Raw genomic sequence first — 14,982 nt, 5'->3', positions numbered from 1 at the left:
GTATCAAGGATCAGTCGAGATGCCTGCCCAGATGTTTTTGTCCGGAGAGTCCGTTTACTGATTGTTTTCTGGTATTTCTTTCTTTGCAAAGGTTGGGAAACTCTGAAGAATATCTATTTTTTTCTCTCAAAGTTCTTTTTTCCTGTATATAATTTTTGGTTCTTGATCTAGTCATTGATTCTCTTACTTTCTTGATTTCTGCTTTGACATTTAATATACTGGAGGATTGCAGGTGGCACACCGGGTGCCTTGAACTTTTTTCTCTGACTCCACCTGCTGGAAGGGAGACACAACCCAGCAATCTGGACTGATCCTTGGTACTACAGGAATGAAAATTAACAGGTAAGAACCAATTTTCCTTTGTGTTTTGGCTCTTAAGGACTGGAGTTGACCACCCCTGCCATAGATATAATAGGGATAAAACCAGGACTGGATTGGTCCATCAGGGTTGGTCCAGGTCAGGTGGTAACTCAATGTATCCTTGTTTTATGTTCAAGTCGAGGATGGTATAGCCAGATTAGATTATAGATGATTTTATAGCTATGTTAGAGCCACTGCTGACGTTAGTGACAGTTCATGAGCTGGGGGGGATTCAGGACATGAGCAATGTAGAATATTGAATCTGAAAAATTATTTAACCAAAAATCAATGTATAATTATGGGGAGGTTCTCAGATGCCTTGCCAACTAATTTTACCTTTCCCACAGGATTCCCACGGCATGACTGTTGTAGAAGTCGCGCTGGCACGATTGCGGGCTGTGCAGGTGTATGTGAGACTGCTCTCGTTGAGTGTCAGGGAGAGGTTAAGCACCGATCCCACCGTCTCCTCTTCACTGACTTCTCCTGTCCAGGTGTAGTTTGTGCCTTCTGATCTGTTCTCCACCGTACAAATCAACATGACATTGCAGGTTTTGCTCCCAGCAATGTGTGCCCCTCTGATGACTTTAATATCTGGCTTTGGTAACCGTTCTGTGCAGGTAAAAAGAAAAAAAAGCCGGAGATACAACTGTGAAATAAACCTCCCCCTTCCCTCTCCCCACAGATAGAAAGCAAGCCCTGGGGAGGTCTACTGAACCAACAACTCTAGTGCCCAGGGGTGTGCAGAAAGCAAAACCGCAAAACATTTTGGTAATAGGGGAATTTCTATCAAAGTCTATCTAAAATCACTATTTTTACAACACTTTGTAGAGGGTTGCTTAAAAAAAAGAAAGGGGGGAGGGGGATTGCAAATGTAAAAAGAGCAATTTTTTTTTTTGTAATTTTGTTTTGCCTTTTGCATCAAAAAATGTTCCCATTAAACTTTATGGTAATTCTTGCACTTAGTATATATATATATATTTTTATTTATTTTTTTTTTTTGAAAAAGTGAAAAACAATTAGCTGTTTTTGGGGCAAACTTTTAATTCAAAAATTGTAAGTTCTTCTCTGCTAGAAGCCAATGAAGAAGGGTGATGTTGCGGGTTTAGTGCTAGTTAGGAAGATTACCAGCACTCGGCAGGGAAGGAGTGACCCAGGTGGTTGGGAAAGCTCATGCACATCATTACCTTGGAATAATTCTTCTGTCAGCAGGCAGATGTGGCCCTGCCTCTGAAGGTCAGAAGCCATCTTGAAGCTCCATCCATGGAGGGGGGCGAGCTCTCTAGAGCAGGGGTTCTGAAACCCAGTCCTTGGGACACACCCAACCTGCTAGGTTTTCAGGGGGAGTGCATTGAATATATATGAGAGAGATTTTCCTCCATTGTATGCAAATCTCTCTCATGCATATTCATTGTGAACATCCTGAAAACCTGACTGGCTGGGTGTGCCCTGAGAACTGGATTGGTAACCTCTGCTGTAGAGTCTGAGCCCAGTTGTGCACAGGAGGGGGGGAGGGGGTGCTTTTCCTGCGAATGTCACTTTCAGGTGTGTGACATACTGAAGCCTGCACAAGCTGAGACTCATCTCGCTGCCATGGCCCAGATGGAAACCACTTGTAGTTTGCCCAACTCTGGTTCAATATAGGCTATTTAAGCAAATCATGACCACCAAATTAACTCAAATAAAAGTGCAAATTGTGACAAAAATAAGTTGGAAAACACCTTCAGGCTGATGCAGTATTGTGCCGAGACTAGCACAGGTTAACAAGCACTTGGACGAGCGCCCATAACCCTCGATGCAATAAAGGGATCACTGCTTCCAACCTCACGCATAGCTAATAGTGATCATCGTGTGTAAATTACATGTAGATGAGGCTATTAGCCATTACCCCGTGATGCAAAAAATCCCCATGCGAACGAGGTGCACTTTTTTACCCATTAAATTTTATGCTTGCGCGGAGCAGGCGTAAAGTCTTTCCGCGCATCAAGGGCTCAACTTAAAAATAAACTGCTTTTCTGTCGTTCCTCCTACTTAGTGTCGGCGCAATACTAAGTAGGAAAGACCACAGAAAGCAGCATCAGGCAAAAACAAAAGACTTGACGTAAAAAAAAAAAATTTCAGGGCCCACAATTTACATGCTCGGGGCCATGTATATTGTGCCAGTAAACTAGCTGCTGTGGGATAAAACAGATGCTCATAAAGTGAGTATCTGTCTTGGTAACATGCACGCAGCTGTTGCAGTCTGGGAAGCTGCAGTCCAGGTGTGAACCCTTGAGCCGACCTACCCTGAAGGCAGACTAGGTCGGGAGGCGGAGCCACAGGCAAAAGGTCTTCACCCGGGAACCAGGAACCCCCCAGGAGGAACCCGTAGGGTCCTAGAGCCTTGGGACTTAGGAGCACAGTACAGTCTCTATAGAATGAAGGCCTGGGCAATGAGTAAATCACAGAGTCCAGTAAACAGGGAGCTGGAAGGCCCGGCGAGAGCGGGGCAGTCAGATAGAGTCCCTGGCTTGCTGAATAGAAGCAGTCTGTGAGCAGGCCCGGGGTCTGTAGTATGCCGTGGAGCGGAGCAGATAGATAACAGGAACAGAGTCTGTAGTGTATTGTGGACTGTGACCAGCAGAAGGCAGAACTGGAGTCTGTAGCGTGCAATAGAGCTGGAACGGGTGGAGAGTAGGGACAGAGACGAACCCAAGTCAGGCTGGCAGCTGGTAGAAGCAGTCCCGAGAACAGGCAAAGGTCGGAGGCTGGCGGCAAGCAGGAGCGAAGTCGGGAACAAGCTGAGGTCAATGGCAGGCGGCAGGCAGAAGCGGAGTCAGGAACAAGCGGAGGTCAATGGCAGGCAGAAGCGGAGTCAGGAACAAGCGGAGGTCAACGGCTGGCGGCAGGCAGAAGCGGAGTCAGGAACGAGCTGAGGTCAACCGGAATGCAGGACAGCAGAAGCGCAACTAAGAACTACTAACAGTAGCGACCCTCGTTGCAAGGCAATGAGAAGGCAGGCGAACGCCGGTTAAATCAGGCTTGGGGCGTGGCGTAGTTAGCCCAGGCAGGGCCAGACTTCCGGCGGCCGTGCGTCCATAATGCGCGTCCTTGCGCGCGCGTGGCAGCAGCGAGATGATCTGGCAATGGCGGACGCCCTGGAGGCCTAGCGGAGCCGTGGGAGCGGAGGTGAGCGGAGCGGAGGTGAGCACCAAGCACAGCGGATAGAGGGGAAGCGGTGGAGACCGCAACAGCAGGGCACATAATATTAATTTGTTCCTTGCTTCACTTCCTGCTGATTGGTCCTTTCACTGACACTTGTCAATGAGAAGGACCAATCAGGAACAGCCCTGCTGGGGGTGGGGAGGGAGCTCTGGCCAGGCTGTTGTGGGCGCACGGCCAAATCTCCTGGGCACCTGATGTAGAGCACTAGGGATGCACAAATTACCCATTGCGCGTCCCTTTTAGCGCGGCAGCTCATTTGCCGATTGCATCGAGCGCCCAAGAGAGTTGTATGTGCATGCATTGAAAAAAATGTGTGTCCACTTTGGTCGCAAGCTTTTTTTATGCCCATGATATTGCATCGGCCTGCTTGGCTTTAACAATGCCAGCTTGCTCAAGGCCACATGGCAATGGGTCTCTCAATCATCAGGCTAAAAAAACCTCCTCCCTCAAGCATTTATTTGTGCAACACTCCAGTACTTTCTGAAATGTTTAGTTATTAGTCTGGTAAAATGAGCTTGTGTGTTTAAAATAAATAACAAACTTATCTGAAAATTCCACCTTCCTTCATATAAGAACAGTATTTACCATAAGGCTGCTCCGGGGCTCTTGTAATCTTACAAAACAATTTTCAGCTGGAGATGAACCCAATTTATGGAGTTAGTTGGTTGGGGTTCTCTCTTCACCTGCCTTTGGGGATTTGTCCAATAGTGGTTCTCTCAGCCTAACAAGTAGGGTTTCCCAAATCCTGGGGACCCCACAGCCAGTCGGGGTTTCAGGATAGCCACAATGATTATGCATGAGATACATTTGCATATTATGGACTCAACATGTGCAAATTCATCTCAAGCATTTTGATTGTGGATATCCTGAAAACCCGACTGGCTGTAGGGGCCCCAGGATTTGGGAAGCCCTGCTGTAGAGATTTCCAGTTTTTCTCCAACACCCCACTACGAAAAGTCAGTACCAAGTGTTTGTTTTACTTATAGTGGTAAAATGGAGATAACATTTAGGAATATAAGCTGAAAATGAACACAAAACTTACTGAATACTTCAAGTTTATATTCCCGTTTGATGGGGGCTGAAGGTGGATCAGTAATTATTTGAGCTGTGTAGGATCCGCCGTCTTCCTTCCTCAGGTTCAGGATTTGTAAGGACAAGCTCCCAGCAGGGACCTTGAGTCGATTCATAAAACCAGAAGCAATCTCCTTGTCTATCTGCCCAAGCTTTGTGCGAGCTATAACCGCATCACTTTCAGAGCTCCAGTTGATTTCATCAACCTTCAGTTCACTTGGAATCTCCAGAGGTAACGTGGCCGACTCTCCCAGAATCCCGAGCACGACCTGCGTGGTGTCTATTCCAGGGGCCCATCCTGAACCTGAGAAGCACAGAATCAGGACCGTGAGACCTCACCTGGACAGAGGACCAGAACCATCAGTCCTGGAGTAGCTTGGGCTTATTCAACAGTCATGTATTCAGCATGGGGGGGGGGGGGCGCCGCTAACACCTGGGTTCCAGCTGTGTCAGTGGTCTGAACCAGTTACCGAGAGCAATCTGTCCACAGAGGAGCCTGGTGAGCTTTGCACAGTAAAAAGGATCCATGACACCACCTATTCAACCACCAACTATTGGAATCCTAACTCCAGACATGTGTAACACCCCTGATGATCCAGTTATGTATCTGTATCACTCCATTGGCTCAAGGTGGGTAGGCTGTTTGATCCTGCGTCCATACCTAGACTAGAAGATGTCAGGAAAAATCACCAGTATTATGCCCTGGAAAAGATTCCCTGATGCAGGAACAGGACCGATGCAAGGGTATTAGGCGCCTGAGCTGAAACTTACAGCCTGCTTACCCCCTGGTCACACCCTTCCCCCACACAGTTATAAATTATGCATTTATAATAGATTTTATATGAAGAAGGTTTAAAGTACTGTCTTCTGAGGTAAAAAGATCACTTGCAATATGTATATTATATTTACATGCAGTGCTGTAAAACCCTGCAAAAAAGTAAAAAAGATCCTTGGAATTGGTATTAGGTCTATTGGGTATGGACTTGGCCCTCAAAGCCACGAAGCAATTGAATTACAATTTCAGAATTGTAAATCTCCCATACCAGCACTGCAATAACTGCCAGCACTCAAATCCTATCACCCCCTACTTATGAAAAGGCAATTAATACACCAGGCCCTAAAATACCAATACACTTACTGTTAGGAAAAGAAGAAAAAGTCAAGCTGCTATAGATACCTACACACTAACAACACATCAGCTCAGTCAGATATGGCAAATACAAACAGACCCTTGATAAATGCAGAATAAAGTGACCATACAGTAGTAATACAAAACATGCAACAAAAACTGAACTGTAAACCACCACAAGCCAGACTTACAGGCCGATACAGTAAGGAGCGGTAGGAAGAGCTGCGTTAGTGCCGGACGCACCCGCGGTTGCCGCACGCACAGTCCAGCTCACCTACCGCTCGATACTGTATGTAAATAGCTTGCAAATGCAAGCTGCGTCCGTGAAGCGTTAGGCCCGCGCAACCCATTTTACTGTATAGAGCGCTATACAGTATCCTGGGTACGCGGGCCTAACGCTTCACGGACACGCTGGTATCTGTCATTTCAAATGACAGGTACCAGGAAGTGGACGGTTCACCTACACTCGGGATTGCCAGTCCTCTCTCCCCTCCTCCCAAAGCAAGGCGCGTAAAGCAGCCTTGCTTTGGGAGGAGGGGAGAGAGGACTGGCAGTGTAAAGCAACGAAGCGACTTGCTCTTCTTGCAGCCCCCCTCCGGAGACGGACATCGGTGGAGACAGACATCGGCGACGAGGGACCGCAGCTCCCCTGCCTCCAGCGAAGATGGATGCCTGCACAGGTGAAAGTGGCCCCTGTGCGTGCAATTGGGCCGCTCAAGACGTGACGTCACATGCCGTGACGCCAAACGTCGTGACGTCACGCCTTGAGCGGCCCAATTCCACGTACAGGGGCCGCTTTCGCCCGTGCAGGCATCCATCTTCGCCTCCGGGAGGCAGGGGAGCCGCGGTCCCTCGTCGCCGGTCTGTCTCCACCGATGTCCGTCTCCGGAGGGGGGCTGCAAGAAGAGCAAGTTGCTTCGTTGCTTTACACTGCCAGTCCCCTCTCTCCTCCCTCCCGGAGCAAGGCTGCTTTACGCGCCTTGCTTCGGGAGGAGGGGAGAGAGGACTGGCAATCCTGAGCGTAGGAGAACCATCCACTTCGTTGCTACTTTTTTTTTCGCTTTTTCGCTTTTTTTTTTCCACTTTCGTTGCTTCGGAAGGAGGGGAGAGAACTGGGGATGCCCCGGAGACCGGCACCCATGGACGCGGCCAGGGCAGGTGAGCGGGGGCTGGGGGAAGTTTGCCGCCTACCCTTACCCCTGCCTCTAACGCAGGGGTAAGGGTAGGCGGTAAGTTAGCAGGTTAAACGCGTGGCAAAACAGCAGGTTAAAAAAGCGATAGTCGGGGCGCGCGTTACTGTATGGGAGGGAATAGCTAATTCGATCGTTTACATCTCATATACATGCCGCAGGCGGAAGGGGTTACCCGGTGATTTAAAGAGGCGGTAAGAATGGGTTAAAGGGGATAGTGTATCGCGGGTTGGTCTTTTATTGTATTCTAACCATAGTGAAGGTTTTACTGATACTACAGTATATAAAAAACTAATAAACTAGAAACTGGTGATTTTTCCGTGGTACTCTTGATCAGGCCTGATGGCGCCCTGGTTGGGAAACGCTGATCAGAATGTGAAATGACTGTTCCCCTTAAATCTGCTGATCCTGACTCAAGCTGAGAGGGAAGTGGAGTCATGCCTTTAGGGCAGTATGCTTTGCATTTTCCGGAAATGAAACTCTGAATCTGCAATTATTTTCTATTTTGGATGCCCCTTGGAGTCTGAGCTAAAGAGAGATCTCACCAGTGGAAAAAAGACATTTAAAAAAAAATATTAAAAGAAAAAACGTTTGAAATGCTAAGTGCAGCTTTTGCAGATCAGTTCTAGTGTTGGTTCATCAGCTGATAACAGAACCTACATGGGAGGGAGTGATAACAGACCTGGAACTTACCAACGGGGACCTTATTTCTGATATAGCAGTGGATGATCATCTGGGATTCAGAGATCACTGCATGGCTCAGTGTTAGAGCACAGCTAGTGCTGGTTCATTCAAAGGACTTTGGGGCAGATCTTCAAACCTGCGCGGTTTTCAAACCCTGCCACCAGCTATGGGCATGGGTGGGTGAAATAAAATACAAACCCAGGGAACAGGTGTCCCACCTTCTTCAGGCAGGGGTCGGAGAGGCTGTCTGGCCCGTGAAAGATAAAAGGAGAGCGTAGCGTTGGTTAGGAAAGGGGAGAAGCAGGTGGAAGCTGTTTTACATTTTTCTACTGTACAGAAAAAGAGCAAGGCAGGAAAGAGCGCCACGAAAGACGAGAGCAAACCCATTTACGGAGGAAGACGTGCATAGGGCTTTTAGAGCCCACTGCCACTAGAGAAGGGCACGGGGCTATACCGAGGTCCTGAGGTAACAAGATGTGAGTAAAACTTGGGAACAAGAAGGAGGCAGGCAACTGCAGACCACTTGGTCTGACATCAGTAGTGGGGAAAACTATGAAGTTCTGCTACAGAAACGGAGATTTCAGTACATGAAAGGCACAGGGAGCGTAATATTCAGAGGGACTTAAGTGGTTATGGCCCTTTGGGAGATCATGGGACTGTTTGCTTTGAAAAAACACTCTGCAGATCCTGTGTGTACAACATTGACGTGACTGCTGTCCAAACAGTTTGACAAACAAACACCCTGTACCGTGTATCCAAAACTGATTTTGCATTTTCTTAATTCAACAAAATGTTTCCCAGCAGCGATAGCGCACTGTAATTTTTGTAGGATATAACGTAGGTATCTCAGCCTTAATCGATCTAAAAAAAAACAAACCAACTCATCTTTTAAGGAGAGGAGCTTCTTAAACCTGATGTGCCTTGTCATAGAGAGGAAAATATATTTATCACATTTATTGTATGCCTATGACCTTCCAAAAAAATAAAAGGAAAAAGCAATCTTCCAAGAGAAGATGAAATGAGAAGTACCGGTAGTCACAAAACCCAGCAAACTGTGCCAGCACTTATCACAAGAAACGGCAGTTACCAACATGAGCGAGACATTCAACATCACTTCATGCACCTGACGAGAAGTGGACGCTGTCCTCAAAAGCTCATGCTTCAATAAATGGGCTAGGCTAGAAGATGCCACCCGGCTCCTGCCATTAGACAACGTGCAGAAAAAGTAAAGAGAAATACTACATCTTGTCTTTAAAGAATAACCTTCGCAGACAAGCGAGATGAGTGGGACAAGATGGAAACGTAGCTTCAATAATTTGCAAGAATGTAACATGATAAAACGCGTTAAAAACTTAAGAGGGACACTGGTTTCCTCGCCCATTGCTTCCTGCGGCTGTAAGTTCTGCCGTCTGCTCCTTTTGCATTCCTTACACTGTACCAGCCTTGCAGTCCGACCTGTAATTCCCTGGTATATTTGGGCAGTAATATCCACAGCTCATTCTGCATTGAACGGATGAACAGAGCAGAGCTCCCAAGAGTTTAGCACGCTTTTATTGTTTGCCCAATAGAAAAAAAACAGTTGCCACCAGCAGCATGTCCATTAAACTTCATGTCGACAAAGCAAAAAGGAACAACTCACCAAATAATACAAGCAGGCAGACACATCTCAGACTTTCTTCTAGCATTTTGTTTGCTGGCGGACTCGGAAACTTCTTCAGTTCTGTAAAATGCAGATACAGACCACTTCCTTTTTACTACCATCGGAGGCGTAGTCGGAACTGCAGGTCTTTGAATATTTATCCCCATGTAGTCTTTCCATTAAGTCCTGAAAAGTAGCTGGGGGCACCAAAATGGTTCAAAGGGAAGAGCCACGCATTGAAATAATCCTGCTGAGGTGCTGAAACCTCTTCTCAATTTGCAGCTCTTTGAAATTGGTAGAGGATCCTGAAGACAGATGCTGGAATAGGTATAATTGAGGAGACTGGCTCCCGTCTGCTATGTGAGAGGCCAAGACTCTGATGCAGTTAGGAGGATGTGAGAGAGAAGCCAAGGTCCTGGTTAGAAAAAGGGGTCATGGGAACCTTAGTATAAGCTCAGAAGGAAGTTTGAATCAGGAAAACGGGTGATCAAGGAAAATATGTTTAACCTTCCAGTCCCAGTACAAAAGAAAGCAGCTTAAGAAACTATAGTGGCGATAGATGCACACGTTCCCCATGTTTAAAAGGGGTAAATTAATTGCAGATGGGGGCCAAGCTGGGCCAGAAGTTAGGTCTGAGAGTATAAGGAGCGGGACGGTAAACAGAGAGCACCGCACTTGCAAAAGATAAGAGGTAGACAGGCCAGAGTTTGGAAATGACGAGGAGGTCCATTGAACTAGGTAGTTGCTTACAAATCCAGTTCAGAAAGGATATTAAATGGTTCAAAACAAACCTTAAAAGGAGAACCAAGATCTAGAGCAGCAATTCTCAACCAGTGTGTCATGACACATCAGTGTGTCGCCAAGCACCAGCAGGTGTGTCGCAGCTCCCAGTGTCCCACTGCCCCACTTGTGCTTCCCTTCTCCCCAGAGGCGGACTGGCCGATGCAGTTGGTAGGGGATTGCTGCCGGCGATGGCTGAAGGGCAGCGAGACCCTGTGCATCACCACTGGAAGCCAGGCTGATGGCGGCTGAAGAGCAGAGGCCAGGCTTATTGGGCCAAGCAATGAGAAGAGGCTCCATGTGAGCTTGTGTGTGTGTGTGTGTGAGAGAGTAGCAGAATGGGAGCAAGAGCATTGGTGTGTGATTGAGAGCTTGTATGTAAGTGAGAGAGCATGTGTGATTGAGAGAGAGACTGGTCAGAGGTGAAGTGTTTCTGTGAGAGAGACACAGACAGGTCAGGGAGGTGACTGATACGTGTATGTGTGTGAGAGAGAGACTGGTATGTGTGTGTGTGAGAGAGAGAGACTGGTACTTGTGAGTGAGAGAGAGACTGGTCAGGGAGGTGACTGGTATGTGTGTGTGTGAGTGAGAGAGAGAGAGACTGGTCAGGGAGGTGACAAAATTACTTCCTTACCTGCTAATTTTCGTTCCTGTAGTACCAAGGATCAGTCCAGATGGTGGGTTATGTCCCCCATCCAGCAGATGGAGTCAGACAAAGCTTCAGAGAGTGCTGACATATCAACCAGTGCACCCTCCCTAGATCCTCAGTATAGAGAATATCAAAGCCAGAATAACAAACTAGAACGGATTGGATCAAGTGTATCTGAAAGTAGATCAAATGATACTAACAATTGAAACTTGCAAAGAGAACTGTCGAACAGCCTCAAGGAACGGAGGCAAAAGACCAACAGAAACCCAAAAATAGCAATGTAATGGCAGATCGAGCAGGCAAACCCCATATCCCAGCAGTAACCGGGAGGGCATCTGGACTGATCCTTGGTACTACAGGAACGAAAATTAGCAGGTAAGGAAGTAATTTTCTTTTCCCTGTACGTACCAGGATCAGTCCAGACGGTGGGATGTACCAAAGCTTCCCTAAATCGGGTGGGCCCCTGAAAGCCCTACTCGAATGACCTGGTTGCCAAAGAGTAGACCAGTGAGCCTGACTTCAGTGTCGGGAAAAATAGTGGAAACTATTCTCAAGCTCAAAATCACAGAGCATATAGAAAGACGCTTTAATGGAACACAGTCAACATCGATTTACCCAAGGGAAGTCTTGCCTAACAAATCTGCTTCATTTTTTTGAAGGGGTTAATAAACATGTGGATAAAGGTGAACCGGTAGATGTGGTGTATTTAGATTTTCAGAAGGTGTTTGACAAAGTTCCTCATGAGAGGCTTCTAGGAAAAGTAAAAAGTCATGGGATAGGAGGCGACGTCCTTTCGTGGATTACAAACTGGTTAAAAGACAGGAAACAGAGAGTAGGATTAAATGGACAGTGTTCTCAGTGGAAAAGGGTAAACAGTGGAGTGCCTCAGGGATCTGTACTGGGACCGGTGCTTTTCAATATATTTATGAATGATCTGGAAAGGAATAAGACGAGTGAGGTTATCAGATTTGTGGATGATACAAAATTATTCAGAGTAGTTAAATCACATGCGGATTGTGATAAATTGCAGGAGGACCTTGCGAGACTGGAAGATTGGGCAAATGGCAGATGAAATTTAATGTGGACAAGTGCAAGGTGTTGCACATAGAGAAAAATAAACTTTGCTGTAGTTATACGATGTTAGGTTCTATATTAGGAGCTACCACCCAGGAAAGAGATCTAGGCATCATAGTGGATGATACTTTGAAATAGTCGGCTCAGTGTGCTGCAGCAGTCAAAAAAGCAAACAGAATGTTAAGAATTATTAGGAAGGGAATGGTGAATAAAACGGAAAATGTCATAATGCCTCTGTATCGCTCCATGGTGAGACCGCACCTTGAATACTATGTACAATTCTGGTCGCAGCATCTCAAAAAAGATATAGTTGTGATGGAGAAGGTACAGAGAAGGGCAACCATGATAAAGAGGATGGAACAGCTCCCCTATGAGGAAAGGCTGAAGAGATTAGGGCTGTTCAGCTTGGAGAAGACGAAGCTGAGGGGGATATGATAGAGGTGTTTAAGATCATGAGAGGTCTTGAACAAGTAGATGTGAATTGGTTATTTACACTTTCGGATAATAGAAGGACTATGGGGCATACCATGAAGTTAGCAAGTAGCACATTTAAGACTAATCTGAGAAAATTCTTTCACTCAATGCACAATTAAGCTCTGGAATTTGTTGCCAGAGGATGTGGTTAGTGCAGTTAGTGTAGATGGGTTCAAAAAAGGTTTGGATAAGTTCTTGGAGGAGAAGTCCATTAATGGCTATTAATCAAGTTTACTTAGGGAATAGCCACTGCTATTAATTGCATCAGTGGCATGGGATCTTCTTGGTGTTTGGGTACTTGCCAGGTTCTTGTGGCCTGGTTTGGCCTCTGTTGGAAACAGGATGCTGGGCTTGATGGACCCTTGGTCTGATCCAGCATGGCAATTTTTTATGTTCTTATTTTTCGAATGTTAAATAATACTCCAGTTTCATTTCTAGATTGTAGTTGAAAGTTTTTGCTGTGAATTTAAGAAGAATTCAAATCCTTTCTGAATCATGAAAGAACGTGTACATACGGTCTCATATACAACCAGCACTGCTACCCCAAAAACGGGGGTGTTTTTTTTTGGCAAGGTCCCAGGGGACCAGGCTTGGAAATCCCGTGACTGATTTCAGAAGGGCGTCAGAGCCTGTGGATAATGCAGTTTTAAGTGAAGGGGGGGGGGAGCCCATTCTGTTTGGGAATTAGTGCTGGGAGGCAAAACTTGGGAATAATTGGAGCCGGGAGAGAAAACTCCTGATTTTGAAAGAAATTGGAATGAATCACCCGGAGGCAGAGGTGGGAGAAGAGGGATCCCGCCAAGCTAAAAGCTGACAAGTCAAAGGGAAGATAGAAAAAAATACAAATCCTAGGGTATGGGAAAATCCTTGAGCTAAGGAGAAGCTGCGTCCAACCAGAAACGGGGAGGGCTGTCTGAGCCATGAGCGGAGGATGGACGACTTCTCACTCTTTTGGCTGAGGATGGAGGACTCCGTGCAGGATAGAAGGGATACACATCCTGTCACCTTGGGGATGTGATGAAGTAACACTCACAATCAGAGGAAGAGGATTAATCCTTCCGCTAAAATAAATAAACAAACCTCGAGAAGCTGCACACAAAACGAGCGGAATAGCATGCACGCAACCGTTGCGTCTCTGAGGATCCTCCCAGAAATATTTACCCATCAGGATCCAACTGGAACCCTTACCCTATCCTGAAAGTTTGATGCCAAGTGGTAAAAAAAAAAAAAAAGATATCGGCGGGGAGGAAACAATGCACCGACCTGGTGATCCAATAAGCCCCCTCAAGCTCGTATCACCCTTATTCACTCAGGTGCCCCAAGGGGCCAAAATGTGCATTACTTAACTTAGGCCCCACAGAAAATAACAGGGGGGCCTTGCCCTGTGGTAAATAACGCACGTCCTGGCACGGCAGGCGTACTTTTGTATAGAGGGGTGCATCGGTGTGATGCACAATCAATGCAGGAGACTCCGATGTCGCCTGCCTGAGAATCCTGAACGTATATTAGTCAGGAAAATGGTGTCACTCACACCAAATCTAGCTGCCTTGCGATCTACCCCATATCTGTGTGTTGTACCTGCTTTCTTACTCGCTCGGTGATCTTAAACTTAACTTGCTCCGCCTTGCCCCTGCTGTTAGGGAAAGGTGGAATATCAGATGAGAAAGGAAAAGAGGAAATAGCACCCGGGGGGGGGGGGGGGGGGGGGGGGGGAATGTATTGTATTTCTGAACTTGATATCTGTCCGAATAATCCTCAGGGTTTGGGGGTTTCAGGGGACTTTTAGCTGGTTGTGGGCTGCACAGAGTTGCTTTTCTTTCATGGAGGGAGAGACCTCAAAGGCTTCAGAAAATAGAAAAACTGAGTATGAAAAGCTCCTTTTAAATGCACAGTTTGGGGACTGCATCGGTCCTGAGGAAAACTGGATCCTTGGTGGCCTTTGTGGGCTTTTATTGGACCGGTTTAAGAATTAGCCAGACATGACCCTGGCCGTGCCGTCATGATATGAGGCCTAACCTCCGAGAATATTTCCTCGTGGCAGGGGATTGTCAGGTGGGCGCGTGGAACCTCCCAGGAGAGGTTGATGGAGGCTAAAACAGAGAGAGAATTCATGAAAGCCTGGGACAGGCACGGAGGTGGAGAGGAAGTGCGGGGGAAGCCAGCGAGCCACTGGGCTCTATGGCACCGCGCCAGGAAGTAAATTAAGCCAGGGACTGGATGGGTCCTTACGGTTTCTATCCGTCTTCTGATTCTGTTTTTCTCCGTCTGTGCCTGCCAAGCCTCCTGCAGTGGTATCTCATCTCCCGCACAGCAGAGGGGGAAACTCCTGCCCAACTAGGACTCAAACGGCAGCTAGAAAGGGGGGAGAATAGCGGGAGCCTGTCCTGCAGCAGCCATGATCTCAACTGCAGGAAGTGAGGGCTGGAGTGTGCTCGCGGTGCCGCAGGACAGGCTCCCATCATTCGCTGCTGCAGCAGAGGGGCAGCTCATGCTGGCGAAGAATGGGGCAAGTGGCGGGGAGGGGTGCACGAGTGAGAGATGGGTGCCAGATGGTGGGGAAGGAGGAGAGGCTCAGGAAATGGGGGTAGGAAATGGGGGTAGGAGCTAAGAGGTAGGAGGCAGATGCTGGGGAAGGAGGTGACAGGGACACATACTAGGGAAATAGGGGGAAGAGAGGAAATGAAGGCTTGGTGGAGGAAAGGGATGAGATGGGGAGGCAGGGGAAGATGCA

General features: G+C 47.2%; 1 protein-coding gene across 1 annotated transcript; it reads right to left on the bottom strand.

Moving 5' to 3' along the window:
- Positions 1-433: 433 nt before the first annotated feature.
- LOC115078139 (SLAM family member 5-like) lies at positions 434-9,557 on the bottom strand. The gene is made up of 3 exons (XM_029580821.1): positions 9,275-9,557; positions 4,604-4,936; positions 434-969 (listed from the first exon to the last, which is right to left on the bottom strand). The coding sequence occupies exons 1-3, from the start codon at positions 9,318-9,320 to the stop codon at positions 671-673; spliced, it is 678 nt and encodes a 225-aa protein (XP_029436681.1). The 5' UTR covers positions 9,321-9,557; the 3' UTR covers positions 434-670.
- Between the last annotated feature and the right edge of the window lie 5,425 nt (positions 9,558-14,982).

The sequence above is a fragment of the Rhinatrema bivittatum genome, chromosome 16, assembly GCF_901001135.1.
Source record: "Rhinatrema bivittatum chromosome 16, aRhiBiv1.1, whole genome shotgun sequence".
Lineage (NCBI taxonomy): Eukaryota > Metazoa > Chordata > Amphibia > Gymnophiona > Rhinatrematidae > Rhinatrema > Rhinatrema bivittatum.
This window is presented reverse-complemented; position numbering and strand designations above follow the sequence as displayed.